Source organism: Pseudopodoces humilis, chromosome 6, assembly GCF_049639895.1.
Source record: "Pseudopodoces humilis isolate 2021_Gansu_Grassland_sample_001 chromosome 6, ASM4963989v1, whole genome shotgun sequence".
Classification (NCBI taxonomy): domain Eukaryota; kingdom Metazoa; phylum Chordata; class Aves; order Passeriformes; family Paridae; genus Pseudopodoces; species Pseudopodoces humilis.
The window spans coordinates 38,071,305-38,090,029 of NC_142205.1; the positions used below are offsets into that span (position 1 = coordinate 38,071,305).

The following is an 18,725-nucleotide window of genomic DNA, read 5'->3' on the forward strand; positions in this document are numbered from 1 at the left end:
CATTAATGTACCTAAAAAACCAAACAACAGTGTTCTGCTAGAGCCATCAATATGCTGTTAACAAGTTAAAAATGTCAGGTGCCTACATTGCTGTGTTTTTACAAAGTAAGGTAATTTTGTATTATTGACACTTCTTTCCAAAGCGGAATATTATGAATAATCAAGAGTAGGATATTTCAAAAAATAATAGGATATTATTTCCAAAATCCCTTTTGGGTCCAGATGTGGTCAAATGTAACGTATCTAAAAGTATCAGTAATATAGATGCTGCATACACACTTAAATCTTTTTCTTAGGCCATTTATGGTCTGAATAGATGACACAAAGGGTAAAAGTAAATTTGACTCCCATACTACAATAAGACACCCATTATTTTTGGCTTATGGATCAGAATATGTGGAGTTAGAAAAAAAAGTGACATTTTATATACCTGTTTAAAGTCTATTAGAATATTTGTTTTATTTCTATATTAGTTTTGTATGATAAAACACAAAATGAATGCATCATACACCAGCAAAAAAAATACCATAGTCCCACAAATATTTCTGGTAACAGGCAGTCTGTTTCTGAGAAATACTTGTCTACCTTGTCATGTTAAAAGATGAAAGACCAGAGGCCAAAGGTAATAAATGGAGACTCTTCTTATGGCTTGTTAATAATACGATGATTTGGAGCCTAATACACTAATAATTTTGAAAATAACCTAAAAATACAGGAAGTCTGAAAGCAGATTACTTATAAGTGGCTTGTATGGAACTAGCATAGTAAGATATTATTACACTAAAATTGACAAATCCCTATACAAAATTGCAGTAAGAAAAGACTAATTTTTTTTAAAAAGTCAATAAAATAAGCAACTTCAGATTTTTGTTTGAAGATTTTAATTTCATTCTGACTGTCCTCAGTTCCTTATTGATGAAGAGATAAGCTGATATTATGCAGTGATAAATTATATTTCCCTGATCTTCACTGCCAAAGCATATTTGAAAACCCTGATATACAAACAGAACTCATGAGAATAATAGGGTTTTCCTTACTCCTAGAATAAGAAATGAACTCCTAGAGCTGGAAAGAACTGTGGGTTTTTGATGTCTTCAAAACACTGATGGCTCCAGAATTTGTCTAATTCCTGAGATTATTTCAGAAACCTGAACTGCAAAGTCGAATAGGCTGACAACCTGAACCATAGGTCTAGTTTACTAGAAAGAAAAGGTTCTTCCAATGAATTTCTGCATGTGTCAGGTTAGCTCATGCAAAGGCACCCTCAATGCAAGGGCCTGGAAGAAGAAATCCAGCCGGAATTAATTCTGAACAGGAATTTTAATGGATCCATCTCTACTAAAAACTAAGTCTCTAAATGAACCACATGAGTGTTGTTGACTGAAATTGGTTTTGTGTCAATCTTTCGTACAGAATTATCCTTAAACACAATGAAACATGGGGGTTATTTTATTTTTTTTATTTTTTTTTTATTTTTTTATTTTTACTTTATTTTATTTTTTCCTCAGTTATCTTCTTTCCTGTAACAGCCACTCCTGTTAATAAAATAGTAAATCTGGTGTCCCAAATAATAAATTTTATCTGATCCCTCAATATATTAGGAAACTGACAGCTTCTAGGAATAAGATTTATGTTGCTTCCCCCATTCCACCCCCTCACTCCTCCACCCCCACTTCCATATAAAAGTTTTCTGGAGGAGGCTTCAGAATGGAAACTTTCACAGGGGCATTGCAGCTGTACTTAATTTCTTTCTCTTGTACCTTTTGTTGTGACATGAGAGTCAGTTTTCCTAGGTTTATCAAAATACCTTTGGTACCTTCTCCATGTTCTCCAAGGCCAGGAGTTGGTCTTCACTGATTCTTCTGGGTCCTTTCCAGCTCAGGATATTCTGTGATTCTGTGCCTTGCCCTAACCTGGGCTCTGCTCCTCTCTGTGTGCTCTTAGTGAGCAGGAATGTATTACAGCCTTAGACAGGGGACAGAGTGTTATGCCTAAATCTGTCCCCTGGATCTTGTGGAGCCAAATGAGGCTCACCAAGATAAACCATTTTTGTGATCTAGTACTAAAGCATTCACCTCTGCTTAGCCCTCTTTGCTTTAGTCTTTCCTGCTCTGCTCTGTCCTGATTGCATTAGGAAGGGAAACATTTTCCCAACTTGTGCACAGTAGTTTTCAGCTGAGAGATGCTGTTCACTGAAGGTTTTCTGCTGAACAGAATATCCATTACAAGAGAAAACCTTCTTGCTATGCAGCCTGCACACTGAACAGGTAAAATCCATGGTCTAGATGTCAGCCAGGAGTCTGACAAAGAGTGCATGTGTGTTTATCCACGTGTTGATTTGCCAGCGTCTTTTATTGCTTCAGACAGCACACTGGTATTGGAAAAAATTGTGCACTTCTTGGCATTTTAGATAAACAATTTCTGTATAATGCAGTATGTGAGCTCTGTGTATGTATGCTGTTTGACTTCCACGTGGTTTCAGAAGCTGGCTTCCTCAAATGTGCATATTACTTATGTGTTTAATAAGCAGGCAAACAATGGTTTTTACCTTGGAAAGCAGATAAGAGATGAAATTCTCCCAAGAAATAACTAGAAAGAGGAGCATTTCTGTTGGTTCCTTTTGAGCAAATGCTTTGAATGCCCAGTATGTAAGCCATGGAGGATGGTTACATTTCTTAATAATTTTTCCCTTGTGATTGTTTTGACCAGGAAAAGAGCATGAGCTGGTGCTTCATATTTTTTAGATAGTGTTCAGAAATGGCTGCATAAAAGTTCACTTCATTATGGTATATGGAAATAGATTTTGAGTAAGTGGTTAAAATGAAAAACATCTTTCATAATTTAGTCATCTTAACTGCAGTTTTTGCTCTCCTCAGCGTAATGTCCTGGTACTTAATCATCAAGAATAAATTACTATCATTCAATTATACTAATTATTCCTTAGTTTCTGCTTATTGCTTTATGTTACAACCGTGAAAAATGTGTAAAACCAGCATTCTAGTTCCAAGTGATAATATATGTATTATGTGATTTGGGCAATAATTTCTGAGGTCTAGGTCACCTGGTGATTTTTTGATTCTTAGTTCTGTATCATCTGACACCTTCAGGTGATACAGACATTCATGTCAACCATGTTAGCAGATATTAAACTCTAGATACATACTTCAAGGCTTTTTTGACTCTTTTACGCAAGTATATCAGCTTCAAGATGTATTATTTTATCAATATTACAATAGAGAAAGCAAGTCATTGTTGAGAGAAGGTACTTCTGATAATTCTAAGTTTGGACAGTTCAGTAAAGGTTCTTTTAAAATGAACCAAGAATTTTGCCACAAGAATCTCTAAAAGAGTTGGTAATGTGTATATAGACCCAAAGCGATGATCTTTTTGTGGTGTAGCAGTTCTGGAGGAGATGGAATGCTCCATTTTACATCAGACAAAGTTGTTTCTATCTCTGTCAAGACCTGCCTGGTTTACCTCTGAAATACTTGAGCCATATTTATTTATTATATTTATTTGAGCAAAGCTAATATTTGACCTAGATTTCAGATGGTTCTGTATTGCAGTGACTGGTGATTGTGAAAGACTTCGGCTTGATGAAACAAGACCAATGAAAACTAAGAAGAAATGCGATTTTTCTCTATTTACAACAAAATTGTATATACTAAACAAGAGGAAGAACACAAAACTAGTAAAAACAACACCAAATATATCTGGGCTGTAAATGAAAATACAAACTACTTCAGAATTGAACTCTGATAAAAGAAATATAAATTGCTTTTAAGGTAAAGCATGATCAGTTTTAAAATTATTAAATCAAGCATTTATTTAGTAGAAGGTTAGACCCCATGAACCATAGTGCTTTTTTTCTTCCAGTATCTGATGCTATTTAACAGATAGGTTATGACAGTTTTAATAACGGTAAGATTTTCTTATATGAAATGTTATTGTTTGAAGTAGGTTTATTAGTTCTGATGTACTGGAATAATATATTCTCATCTTCTAGGAAGACCATGTCACGAATATCAGACTTCATACTCTATATTTAAATATTCAGCTATGGTTATGTTGACCTTTGACAGGATTTATTGAAAATATTATAACATAATAACATTTTTCTGGTGCTGTCCTGTTGGTATCAGTGATCTATAATAAAATTATATGCCTTTTATTTATATTGCTGACTCCAATGCAAATTTTTTTACTTTCAAGTTTTGTCCTTAATTATGAAAAATGTAATATCACTTTTTCAAAAATCTTAAAGCTGTATAGAAAGAAGTGAGAAAAAAATTGAGGAATGGGAACAGAGGATGCACTCCAGTTACAGGCTAATCGTAGTTAAGGAAATAAAGAAAAACACAGGGATAAAATCTTATGCAATTGTATAATATTGTTCCAACCTTAATTTAGTGGTGTATACACCTTTGAAATGTTCAGTTCTCTTTCACTATTTTTCAGGTAAATTTGTTTATTTTTAGAGTATAATTTGAAACTGACTGAGGAGTTGGACTTGATGATCCTTTTGGGTCCCTTCCCATTCTGTAAAATAAGCAGATGTTTGGGGTGGGGTGGGGGAGTTACTGCTTTTCCTTAGTGTAGTTTATTAAAAACATAAAACTGCCTTCTAGTATCCTAAAATGCAAATGCTTTATATGAGCTTTGCCAGCATGAGCCACAAATGCTGATTTAAAAATACTTTGTCACAAGCTTGAAAGTGATGCCTCTTTCAAGAAACTTCAGCTTGAATTTCCACATGCAGAAGTATTATCTTCGGTTACTTTGGCCCCCAAGGTCTATCCTTAAATACATCTTTAAAGTGGCTTTTATCTTAAATTCCCTTCTAGTTGGCATCTAATTAGTTAAAATCATAGTTGTTCTATTTCTGCCCCATCTATTACAATTCGGTGAGCTGGCCAGAGTGCTAAATTCAGAAAAAAAATTGTGAGTATAATAAAAATTTCTCCTGTGATGCACGTACACAAAAGGCAGGATAGGCAGCATTATGTTTCACTTGACCTCTTCTGGTACCCAAGGTCATGAGGAGGATCTCTAGCTAAAAGCAGAATTAAGAGAGGATGTATTAAGAAGCATTCAGGAGCAGAGTCTTGCAGGTAAATAATGTTACACTGAACGTTAATCCTTAAAAAAATGTTTTAAGATGGAGGAACCTTCCAGTTTTTTCCTAGTCTGAAACACCTGTTGGAAAATTCTGATACCTTTTACAGATAAGGTTGCATAAGACTTTTACTCTATATCCTTATTCATTCAATTGGGTCCTGTATCTCTCTGCTCTTCGTAATCCACAGAAAGTAAATTTCATCCTGATGTTTTATCAGGGGCTGAAGAGGAAGGGAAAGAGATCTCTGGCTGAGTGATTTGGTATGTTTTTAAGTTGCGTTAAACACATGAAAACTATATAAATATGAAATGGCTGGCTTAAATATTTTTGCTTTTTTTGTCTTTTTTCTATCAAACAAAAATAATAAATAATGCAACAGATCATCAGGGAACTAGAAAAAGTGAGATCACCCTGATGAGAATTCATAGTTAACTTAGAATTTCTGGGGAAAAGGATTTTATGTGTTGGTCTGAGTTGCACAGGGAGTTTTGATGCTATCAGCTATCTTTTTCTTTCTGAGATGGTCATTCTACCACAGAGTAGTATATTTACATATATATCTAAAAGGACATCTAATGACTTCTAAATGCAATTATTGGATGAAACCTGTTAAGCAGTATAGAAGCACTTTTCAGATTTCCTTACCGTTGTCAGTAACAGCAAAAGCAGGCAGGCTTGATTTTCAAGAGCAATAGAAATAGGGAATTCCTGTGTGCACTCACGTCAACTTTTCTATAGCCATCTCCATCTACCCATCTCATTTTTTCAGTGCTCAGTTTTAACTTAAAAGTTTTGAGAAGAATAATGATTAGTAGCACTAAATCTTCTTCTGCGTTAGAGTGTGTACTCGACTGCCTGGCCCCATTGGCCTGTGGTGTGACCCACAGTACATGAACCAGAGAAAGAATGTGTTTGTATCATCTGCAGCTCACAGCTTCAACAGAGGCAAGAGGCATGGTGGTTTCTGCATTTCCCTTTCATGTCCATAGGCAAGTCTGCATGTACTTTAAAGTTCATGCAGGAAACATCAATGGGAGGTGTGGCTACAGGAGTAATTAACTCAGCCTGTTCCATTTGACCATTTTTTCAAGCAGTGATTTAGGAAGGTGTAAGGTGTGTAGGTAAGTACGACACTGGCAGCCAGCTGCTCTTAGCAATCATCTTTTCCATGGCCTCCTCCAAGACAGAAAGTACACCATATAAAGATAAAATACAATTTTGAAAGCATTGCTGAGACCAACTATCATGTTCTTTTTTCATAGATTTAAATGTATCTTATCAGAACAACAAAAAAAAAAACAAAAAAACAAGCACAGACTCCTACAAGTTACCTGGAAGTCATTCTCTTCTTGGTTTTGTAAACTTTGCAAACCACTGAAGTTTCATTCTCCTGATTTATAATATCACTTAAATTCCTCATCAGTATTATTTTTCAGGAAATCATTGTATATCATTTATTATTGTACATAATGTGCATGCTTTATGTATAATATTTGACACAAAACCTCATATTTCTGAAAGTCTTGAGGGTGACTGTAGGATTGATTTTTTTGGCAGGTTAATTTAGTGACTTTAAAAGTGAATCTGACATATAATTTCTGTGTGCATTTCAATAACATAAACTGTTGATTTATGTTATCTATGTACCACCAGAGTTACTTCCATGATGCAGCATTCTTTCATGGTGGCTGGGATCAGCAGCTGATCTAGCTTTCCTCCTACATAATTTTTATTATTTTTGTTTTGCCTCTTAGGATTTGATACCAGCATTTTGCCAATTTGCAAAGACTCCCTCGGCTGGATGTTTAATAGGCTCGATACGAACTATGACCTGTTGTTGGACCAGTCAGAACTTGGAAGCATTTACCTTGACAAGAACGAGCCATGCACCAGGGCGTTCTTCAATTCTTGTGACACGTACAAAGACAGTTTGATATCTAACAATGAGTGGTGCTACTGCTTCCAAAGACAGCAAGGTAAAAGATGAGATCAACCTGTATATGACTGACCTTTTGTTTGGCTTTATCTTTTTATTAACATATTAAAAAGATTACAGTGAACTACAAGCTCTGAAATGCTGTGCAATGAATTTGTGTTAAGGTTTGTGACATACAGTGAACACCTAAAATGAAGTAACCCCCCCCCCAAAAAAAAAAAAAAAAAAAGGATAAAGGACTCAGGCTAAATGGAAAAGCTTGCTAGAAATTCAAGGATTCTAAATAAAGTGCAACACTGCCACTAATGCTTTTGCAGCTATATTGTTCCCCATGCCAAAATTCAGTATGTATGTAGAGGAATAGAGATGAAAATAAGGAACAAAATTGCTTAAATTATTTCTTTCCCAGTCTACTTTGCCTACATTAAAAAATTAACTTTTTTATAGCTAATGTAGGGTATCTTAATGTTCAATGAGCCTAATAAAATAGCTGAATGAACATTATGGATAAAGTTATTTCCAGTCATTTAGACCTAAAACAAGTTGGTTTTTATTGCCTGCTTGAATCTCTTTTTAATGTTCTGATGTAATTTTGGTTAGACAAATAAACACAACCTATAAGCATTGTTTTCCTGAGGAATATATAACAATTTTAGACATAGGTGAGACATCATGTAAACTATATAATCAAGTTATTTGTAACATATCAAGAAATTCACTCATTGAATAATGTGTGAAGTTGGTCAGAATAACCCTTGCATTTTTCTTACTAACATTAGGGAGCTTTTCTAAACTAGGGTTCAAACTTCTACTGCCGATCAAGGAGATAAAACTGATTTGGTGGAAAGTTTGCTAAACTAATTCAGCCTTTTTGAAAGTTTTACTATCAGTCTTTAAATCTCACTTGTACCCTTAAAACTCATGATAAATTCCATTAGCATTCAACATTAATGGTTTCATTCTGATTTCTGTGAAAATCAAGGTTTTTATCATGCCACATCTGCCAGTTGGAAATCTAAGTAAAAATAAAGCTGTACTTCTGTAGATAACTACTAAATAGCAGATATCTCTACTTCGTTAACTTTTTTGTTAAAATGTTAACATTTAAGCTTTCAAAAGATTGTGTTTGTTTTATAGTAGAACAATAACTTTTGCTGGATTTTTTTATATGCCTGTATATAGTGCCACCAACACTAGCAAATTTAAAATAGCCCATCCCAGAAGTAATGAACCTCTTAAAGAACATAACATGTTTTGTTCATTTGTCTATAAAATAAAAAAAGACCACAATAATTTCAGCTTAATGTATAAATACCCTTAGTCTTTGGATGGCAGTATAATTCTTTCCTATTGCCAGAGGAAGTACAGCAAATTACACATGGCCTACTATGGTCCAAGGTTTTTTCCAGGAATTACATATAATGTATGCATGGCATAACCAGGGCATTAAGAAAACGCTTCCACAGACCAGTTTCAAGTAGTTTTGCATTTTCTTACCTAATAAACACATTTTGTGCGTAATATTAGTTCAGTGTACTGTTAGAACCTGAGGATGGTATTATAAAGACTGATCTAAACACTATGAAATGGGACTCCCAACAAATCCATCTTTCAGTGGCACTGATTCTTCACACAGCAGAACTCAACATTATCAAGCTTTTCTTCCCCTTTTTACCAGTTTCCTCACTGTCTTGATAATGGTGTTCATATAAGGTGGTGATTTCAAACAGATTAGATAGTCTTTGATACAACAGTGTGTTTGAGAATATAGTAAAAAGATGTCTCCTAAATATTGTATATGAAGTGAAATCTCAGTTTCAGCAGCCCTTGCACATTAAACATGCACTTCATCCTTCAAAATGAACAATGTCATCAAAATCTGTATTCTCTGTTCTTCGGTGTGAGAAAGAAATCTTATAGTCTTCTTTTGTCATGTCTTATTATTAGCTGTTGCACAACTGTCTGAGCCCTACTTCCCTAGTGAATTAGTGACCCATTGAATTCTCTTGTTTGTAATTCGCATTGTTATGCCGAGCCGTGGAATATATGTTCATGTCTGGTTATATTTTACTTGATGGAATGATCAAAATAAGGCCTTAAACTAAGCCTTTCTGAAACTTTCAGCAGTTTCTTTCTGATGTTTATTAAAATAAGTTGATATTAACAGAATGCTTCAAGCCATGTAGTAGTACTTTCTGGGCAGATCAGTGGCTTTACAGTACTGTTGTTGATTAATGTTCTAAAGGAATACAAAATTTAGTCAATCATATATATCATACTGGGATAGCAATTTCATTGTGCTTTTTAAAAGTGCACGGTATTTGCTGGAGTCATTATCTGAGAAGTTCTCATGGTCTTTGATCTTAGTTTTACTGTGCAAGATTGTCAGGATTGAACAAGTACTTGAAACTCTTCTCACTCTTTCTTTCTGCTGGATTGCAATACATTAGACCTATTACTGAACATTGCTAACTACCTCTAGTCAATATAGGCAACTTTTTGATGAATCCTGAAGTCATATCTTTCTTGTGGAGAAGATTATCTTTCTGTAGTAGATGTCCCGCCTTCGTGAATGGTTAAACACTGAGGTACAGTCCAGTGATGCTTATTGCATTTTTTATTACCCTTACTCTGCTTTAAATGTAGTTCAGTATTTCTGAGGTATATCCAAGGCCTTAAAATGCATTTCTGCAATACATCAAAATCTGCACTGTTCCAGCGTTCCTTGCAAGTCTTTCTGTACACTTTGATCACTATGGCGCTCCAGTTTCAACAATCCATGCAAGTGTTTCAGCACCTATCTTCTTAGTTGTTCAACTTTCTTAGTTGTTCAATGACACTTTAGTGCTTACCTAAATGCTGGAGCCTTTGCAATGTTGGCCTTTTTACAGGCTGGTTTTTTTTTCTGCCAGTAATCTATTACTGCAGCCTTGTTTTGTTGTATCACTGATTCAGAGTAGGGGAGTAACCAATTTTGCTGAGAGTGTTAATGCTTGGCAGTAAAGTATTTCTTTACTACAGGCCTCTGCATGTATCTATTAGTCCAGCACTTCTCTAGGTGTGTTTTCTTAGAGGTTGTTCTGTCTGTCATTCCTTGAAGACATTTTAAAAACAGTCCCTCTTTCACAGAAGAATTGATAATTACCATGATTTGTATTTGCCGGTCTTAAGATTGCGAGGACTTCAAATATATTTACAGATAGTTACAAAAGAAGATGTAACATGCTTTTGTCTAGGTAAATGATGATCATAAATGAGCTTCCCTGGCAGACTTCTTGAAGAGTATTATTGATGCTTCAGATCCCTGAAATAGAAACCATGGCCGTCCAACAATTACAATGCCTGACCCCAAGTACAGGCAAGATGTCACTGCAGCCTTATCTGCAGTGGACCATATTCCAGAACCTAGGGGCTCTGCCAAATACTATCTGCTTCAGAGGTGAAGAAAATCACTGTTTTATATTTGTGTAATGAGAATCTCTGAAAGTCAGAGGCTCACTGTATGGGTCACAGCTCCTTGAGAGCTATCTATTAAAAATCATAGACATTCTTTGTCAAACCTACCAGTTTGACTCCAGTTGATCTGTTAATGTTCTATTTTGGTAAATCAAAGCTTAATCGTGCTAACCTTGAAGCACTTCTTGACATGACTGGATATTGGTGTCTCAAGGGCCATTGTTAATAACATTGGATACCCTGGTGTGCACCAGTACTTTGAGCACTGGCAAACTGTGAGTGGCTGGTGGTGTGTGGTGCAGGATTCACTCCCAGCCATGCACTGATGTTAGCAGAAGGACAATTCCTGCCACATCTGTGAAAGTTGATTAAGGATGAAGATGATTTAGATACCTTATTTGTGTTCAGATTTTCAGACAGACTGATGTCAGATTCATTGCTATTTCAAGGGAAACTGCCACCCTGATTTTTGTAAAAGATTTTTTTTTTCTCTCTTGGCTCAAGACTGTCATAAGTTGACCAGTGACTGCTTTTTTTTTATTGAAATAACTTCAGAAATCTAAAATAAAGCTTTTCAAACTTAGGAACTAAGCTGCAAATAAAGAGGGAGTCATTATGATTTGGGAAGAGAGGAAAAAGGAATTGTGCTGTGAGCCAAAAGGAGTTGGTTGAACTTCTAGCCTACCATTCTTTTTGAAAGTTTTAAGCACTAGAGTGATTTAGTACTGTTAAGAGTTTTTGCTGCTTTTATCCTGAGAAGCAAAGCTTAAGTGTGAATCTTGAAGACCTAACTTCTGAGAAGAAGAGTGTTTTGGGTAAGTAACTACTACCTCACGTTGCCTTGTTACCTCTTGGTTAGTGGTATTCCTTTTTGTAATTATGCCACCAAACACTTATAGCTATATTTTTTTTCTTTAGGCATTATTCATAATTTTTACATTTCCACATGTTAGTGTTCATGTGTGCATATCTCTGTTTCTAATTTAGGATCATTTTTCATGAAAAAAATACACGTATTCTTCCTATTTGGCTAATTCTTCATTGGTGTATTTCCCATCTCTTTTGCAGAAGAGGAGAGAATAGAATGGAATGGAATGGAATGGAATGGAATGGAATGGAATAGAATAGAATAGAATAGAATAGAATAGAATAGAATAGAATAGAATAGAATAGAATAGAATAGAATAGAATAGAATAGAATAGAATAGAATAGAATAGAATAGAATAGAATAGAATAGAATAGAATAGAATAGAATAATTCTGTGACATTACCCAACCATTAATCTAACCCTGCCAAATTAATCCAATTCCGAGGTCCTTATAACCTGTGATATTTGTATGATAAATGACTATCACTTATTAGATTAATGGTAGTAGAATATACCTTTAGTTAAGAAATAATCGATCCTCAGAATGTTGTAGCATTAAGAGTTTAAAATCATCAAATATTGGGAAAGACAGAAACCTTAGTTTTGAAAGGTAATGAAATAGTGAGAATGATCATCCTAAAAGTACTTCTCACAATGAAAAAAGTAAAACTTCATGTTGTCTCAACAAATACTCAAAGGCTGAATTATTAAAATCCAATACCGACCCAATGATGTCAAATCGCAGTGATTTTTCAAGAGCACACAGATAAATTGCTTTTTTGTCTGGAAAGACAACTCCTGAAAAATTCTTCTTGCATTAAGACTCCTGTTGACAGTATTTTGAAAGCAGAGCCTACCCTTAAGGCCTTCACAGAATCATTATAGATTTAGTGTGGAAAGCCAGGCCCACTAGAGTTGAGGCCACTGGAAACACTGATAAGCTTCTTTAAATGTATTGCATATGTAAATGTTATTTAAAATATAAAACCAAGAGAAATGAACAGCCTGCTGCCAGTTAGGGGTTATTATTGTCTACTAGGTTTTTTTTTCACTCTCTAAGATAAAACCAAAGGCCTGTTGGGAATAACTAGGCTGTTCATCTAGGCATTTGTCACCAGTGTGCCCTACATAGTGACTGGGTTCTGGTCTTACATGTGTTCTGCATCAATGGGCTGGGCCAGTCTTACTCATCTTTAAACCAGCTCAAACACCTTTTTCTATTTGCATGGAGAAAAAGGGATCCTTGAGTTAAGTACATGGCAGGATGTATTATAATTTATCAGAGTCTGCTAAAATGGAAAATGCAATTAGTATTCATGTAATGTAAGATTTTGTCTGGGAATGGTGCAGGCTAAAGACACCTATGAGTAAACTCAGTAATTCCATTGCTGGTTCAGAATGAGAAATGCCCTGGTGCTAATAATGGTCTAATGTGCTTTGCAGTGCCATTGTTCAGAGATTAATTAGTGCTTTTCTGTTTTTGATTCTTTCACTTATTGAACAGTGATGTAAATACGTTCACATCTTATTTTCTTCCCATTCATGGGGCATACTGTGACTTTCTTCTGTGGACAGTAAAAAATGAAATTTTTCAGAACTAGAACAAGCTGTAGCTGAAGAATGGAAAACTGAATTTTGATACATATTCTGCTTCTTAGAATCATCAACTTATCAAAAGTTTGGCCTCCATTTTTAAGTTAGTTTGATGCACATGGGGTTTCGTACCCATGGGACCCAGTCTTACATTGTTGCCAGAGAATCACAATCTTGCAGACTTCAGTGAAGAGAAAGGTCTTATTTTCTTAGTGTGTAGTGTGTGAAATACAAAATTGGAACATAACTTCTAAAACGGAGAAAAGGGAAGAAATTTAAAGAGCCGTCCTGTTTTTAGCTAATACATGAAGCAAGCAGTTACACTGATTTTTATAGACCAGTAAGGTAGGGTGTGATAGAGTTACTATTTTGGTCTAGCATTCCTCAGTCTACCAGACTAGTGGCTAGAGGCTCACTTGGAGATGAGTTAACTGGGAGTGGTGTGCTGCACATATCCATGGTGGTGTGCAGATTCATAATTCTGGAACTGTAGCAAAGTTGGTTATGATTTTTTTTTTCAGATGTGTGTGTTTCATAAGATCAATAAGAGTGACCTTACAGCATAGCAAACTCTGAAAATGTAGTCATGTGCTGTCTGTCCTAGATACTGTGTAACCTGTTCAACATTTTTTATGTCCTTTTAGACCCACCTTGCCAGACAGAACTCAGCAACATTCAGAAGCAGCAAGGAGGAAAGAAGCTCCTAGGTGAGCCATAGATCATTCTTTTGAAGGTTTTATTACTTACATAAATAACCCTAGTTAAACAGCAACACAAAATCAATATTAATCCAATGAAGATAGACCACAGTAAATCTCAGCAGCAAAATTTATGAAATTTTTGAAAGCTATTAAACTTGGTTTTATGATGTTACCTACCAAAAGCTCTTACATTTGTGTTACTATCCTGATAGAAGGTACATTTTTACAGTTACAGAAGGGACAGCATAAGGTACTTCTAAAGTAGTATTTTTGCTGATCCTTTAACTGTAATATTCTGTAAGTAATTTAAATCTTTGTTGTGAATCAGTTTATACTGCATCAATATTTCTGAAAAGTGTAAAGTCTTCATTTACCACTAGTTACTTTGTAAAAGCTGCAATAAAAGGCTTGGACCCAAGCAGTCAAAACTGTATCCTTATTTCTCATAAAGATGGTTTCTAACAAGAACTGTACACTTCAAATGCTTGCATATGAATATTTTGTTCTTTGTGGTCTCCATTTGGTCCAAGTGATAAACAATGGATTATTCAGCTGTAGGCAAGTCACTGCCTCACAAAATAAGCCCTTTCTATACATATAAATGCAAATTTAGTATTAATTTTTTACAGTTCTCTATGGTGTGTTCTGTTGCATTCATCTTCTCTGGTGGAATAATTGCATCTTAGTGTGTAAATAAGTGTTTTTTAAAATACATATTAAACACAAATAACTCCTTGTAGCAGATAGTTTGTTAGGAAGTCTGGCCTTTACTATTCAGACTTGTTTGTAGTCCACAGATGATAGAACGTCCCGTTCACGAGTGGGCCCTACATTTCAACCCTTTCACCAGAATACAGTGAAAATCTGGACCGAGATATTCAGGGAGTAAGAAATATGTATCACAGGATCAACCAAAAATTTAAAGCAAGATCGCTCACTTGATTTCTTGAAATCAGTCCAAGACTGATTTGTGTCACTTTCCCTCCCACATTTGATACTTTCAGTCACTTTGAGTCAACTGAATTTAGTATTACTAAAGCAGTCAGCGTAGAGTCTGAAATGATGAAGCAGCAAAAGGTAGTTGCTTTCTGCTATAATTGTGACATTGGCCAAGACATGGATTTTAATACACTTATTCAACATATATATCTATATCTATCTATCTATCTATCTATCTTGCAGGGCAGTACATCCCCTTCTGTGATGAGGATGGGTATTACAAGCCAAGTCAGTGCCACGGAAGCCTAGGGCAGTGCTGGTGTGTGGACAGATATGGCAATGAAGTGTCAGGATCCAGAACAAATGGTGCAGCAGAATGTGGTAAGCTAAGAACTTTCTGTGGTGTTCAGTTTAGAGGTGTTTTTCCCTTTGATTGACAACCAGGTTAAATTTCTTCAGTAAGAAGTGTGGGACCCAACTACATGGATTTTGATACAAAACCCAACAAATTATAATTTCCTATTGTTATTGCTTAATTTTATTTTTTTTTTGGAGCTCCTGTCACTGTGTCAACTATTAATAGACTCCTTACATGTGCTTGGCATAGTGTATATAAACCCAGGAAAAATTAATTTTCTAGAGCAGCATTAGATAAGTCCCAGAATATTTCATGAAATTCCTTTGGGTAATCGGCATGCAAGTGAATTCTGTTTGACATTTTTTTCAGTTTATATTTGAGGGAGTTACCAAAACTTTTTAGCACACTAAATCTTCCCTTATTTTTCCCTTCCCTACAGCACTGTGCAGCTTCTTCCAAGAATTCCCATGTCACCTTTATTTGATGTCCCAGATATAAAAGATGAAAAAAAAAAGTACTTTTCCTCTTTTTTTAAAAAAACAAAAACAAAAGTCATTCATGACTCCTTTTCACTTCTTCTCCAACAAAAGAACATAGCCTGAAGCAGAGAGTAAATTGTACACAGTATTTGAGGTACAAGCTCAGGCCTATTGTCCATCTGATGCAGAATCATTCCTAGATAAATGGACAGTTTTATATAGTTCAAGACAATATGTAAGAAGTGAACAATAGTCAGGGTATATTATCGGTAGTCCTTATTGTCATCTGTAAGTTGGACTTAAATTTTTTCACTTGTTCCTAGCACTCATTATAGTTCTACAAATCCATAAAATTTGTTTCCTTTTGTTAACATTGAGAAATTAATTCAAAATTGAGGTGGATTTTTTATGACAAAAGAATCGTCATATTATTTATATTTTGTTTTTATGTAACACTCTGTAGTTGTCCTGAAAGTAAATATTCTGGTGTGCCTTTTGTATGCTTATGTAAAATAATCTGTAAATATGTAGTCTATCTTGTGAGTCTTTTCTATAACTATCATACCTTTTTAGCTATTGATTTAGAGACTTCAGGTGATTTTGCCTCTGGTGATTTCCATGAATGGACAGATGATGAAGATGATGAAGATGAAATTATGAATGATGAAGATGAAATTGAAGATGATGATGAAGATGAAGGGGATGATGATGATGATGATGATGATCATGATGGATATATTTGATAATATTAAGAGGTCCATAATGTTGTACCTTTCTAAATTTGACAAGATGATATTTCATAAAATCCCTTTGCTCTCCGAGATCAAAAGGGTTCTAATAATTATGTATATTTTGTATGATTATTTCAAACATTGCAGCTGGAGTCATAGACTTCTTTTGTTTAAATAAGAATAATTATATCATGTGCTTTTGAGTTTTTAAATGCCGTTGCACTGAAGAGAACACATTGGAATTCTAGCCTGAAGAAAAAAATGTTATGTGCTACTGAAAATATATCTATGTGCAAAACACTAGAAAGCCAACCAGTCTCTTCAAAATTCTGCTGAAAAGATATTTGCCCTTACTTGGAACTGTGCATGTCCTCTTCAGAATGCATACTGTGACTTAACTTCAGTTCTGTCAGTGTTTTAGGCCCTGCAGTTGTCCATTTAATGAATCAGACATGTATTGCAGTAAAAAACATTGGTGCACAGGTAGCATCACAACCACCCTTTAATTACCGAAGGTATGGAGAAAAATCAAGAGGGAGAACTGTAGCAAAGTCCTCCTTTGGGTTTGCATTTGTAGTTATGTTTTTATTAGGAAATGGCTAGATTATTGAAAGGGTTTTTCAAAAGCAGTAGCATGGACAAGCACCAGTTCTATAATTATAAAATTTTTTTGTCCTTTTTTTTTTCGTTTCATGTAAGCTTTATCATTATTTACTTAGACATTGCTTCACCTTTTGTGGTTTTTCTGTATTTCTCTCTAATCAGACTAGCATAAAAAATTTACATTGGGAAAAAGATTTGCTTAAAATTGTATTACCTTTATACATGACTGTATTTCAGAGTATTGTCACTTGCCCCAAGGTAGTTTTTAATAAATGTATAATGATGCTTTTTATTTTCTTATTTCAGGAAATAGTTTTGCTCTTTATCTTAATTCATTGTTGTTTTCTGTTATTAGTGCAGAAACTTATAGAACGTATTGTAAAGGTGCCTTGCAAAATAGAACTAGAGAGGTTTTAGCATGCATACCAGTATAGGATGTTAGGCAATAGCTAAGCACACCCAATTACCAAATTAATACCAGTATAGGTACTGCTGCTGGAATGAAGAAAATGGATTATTTTAATTTTTTCCTATTATTATGTAATTACCATGTGGTCTAGATTATACTTATTGTGTAGAGTAGCACTTAAGATTTTACTGTAGAGAAAATTACTTTAATCACTGTATTTATGTTAGCATGTTAATTAATTGTGTAGACATTTTGGGACTCCACCATCTTCATTCATATCCTATCTGTTTCTTTCTGCCCACAATAAAATTGACATGGCCTGTATAATGTATTACTACAGGTTGTATAATTTAAAAATTAATCACTGGTTTCCCATCATTAATAAAAGGAAAATGAGATTCTTATTTGAATTAATTTCTAAATAATATTTGAATTATTTCTAAATACTAAATCTAATGTTTATCTTATGTAATATTGAAAAGTATAATGCATTTTCTTTTTTACTGTTTCTGTATAGTTTGCAAAATAAAAAATCTTGTAACCAACCTTTGGCCAGTATAGCCCATCATTTTGACTTTTTACATAGTCTGAAATTTAGAATCAGGAGGAATTCATGTTTCAGATGCATTTTACCTAATAAAATATGTATTTATTTGAATAAAGCCATTCATGTTTTATTTCCATTAAAGAATAATTGAGTAGGGCAAAACACATAGGGGAGCTTCTGGTTTTCTGTAATTTCCCTGATTTTTCTATAGCTTTGTTATGTACTTTTATGACATTGTCTTCATTACATAGTAAAGAAAGAGAGAGACTTCTTTTCAAGCTCTGTAATAATCTGTGGGGCATAGTTGTGTTATTTTCTTAAATAGATAGTTAAGAGTTTACCATTCTGATAGTGGGATTTTGTGAGAGAACAGTTTCTTATTACTGAAATTCACTGATATATAAACTGATTTTAAATAAAGAAGCTAAAGAAAAGGTGTTGTCATTATTGACTGATACAGTAAGTACTGTTGTGGGGAATTTTTTGTATGTGACAAATGGTTATTAGATGACAAACTGGAAATGCATTTCATTAAAACTTGTGATATTAGGAGAATTAAAGAGAATTCATAATGTGTTTTGTCTAAAGGGATTGCAGTACGAAGACCTTTTTGAAAACAACTGTCATGCAGAAGAGCCTGAAAGAAGTTTATATTCTTTCTTTCCTGAAAATTCCCCACTGAACTGAAAGAGGAGTATAGATGCATTATAGTCCCTGAGTATTAAAGCTACTTAGCATAAATTCAGAAATAACTCAAGATAGTTAAATTCACTTAAGAACAGTGACAGTGGGGAATACAGATAATTTTGGGTTATTTTTATGGTCCAAAAGTAAAGCAGAGAAACAGCGAAAAATTGGATTGTTACATATTCCTGAGGAAAAGCCAGAGAAGAGGCTGATACAGTGTAAGTCTTCTTTGAAGACATCCTTCTGTTTTGTAAAAGATAGGGAACTGTATGTCGATTAGTATGGTGGTATTGCTTAC

General features: G+C 34.5%; 1 protein-coding gene across 1 annotated transcript in view; it reads left to right on the forward strand.

The window, feature by feature from the left end:
* Positions 1 to 18,105, forward strand: part of SPOCK3 (SPARC (osteonectin), cwcv and kazal like domains proteoglycan 3) — a 163,110-nt gene extending 145,005 nt beyond the window's left edge. Inside the window, exons 8-11 of the mRNA XM_005517609.3 lie at positions 6,874 to 7,095; positions 13,618 to 13,680; positions 14,857 to 14,994; positions 16,024 to 18,105. Coding sequence (XP_005517666.2) covers positions 6,874 to 7,095; positions 13,618 to 13,680; positions 14,857 to 14,994; positions 16,024 to 16,193 — 593 coding nt within the window. The 3' untranslated portion in view covers positions 16,194 to 18,105. The remainder of the gene's footprint in view (positions 1 to 6,873; positions 7,096 to 13,617; positions 13,681 to 14,856; positions 14,995 to 16,023) is intronic.
* Positions 18,106 to 18,725: the final 620 nt, after the last annotated feature.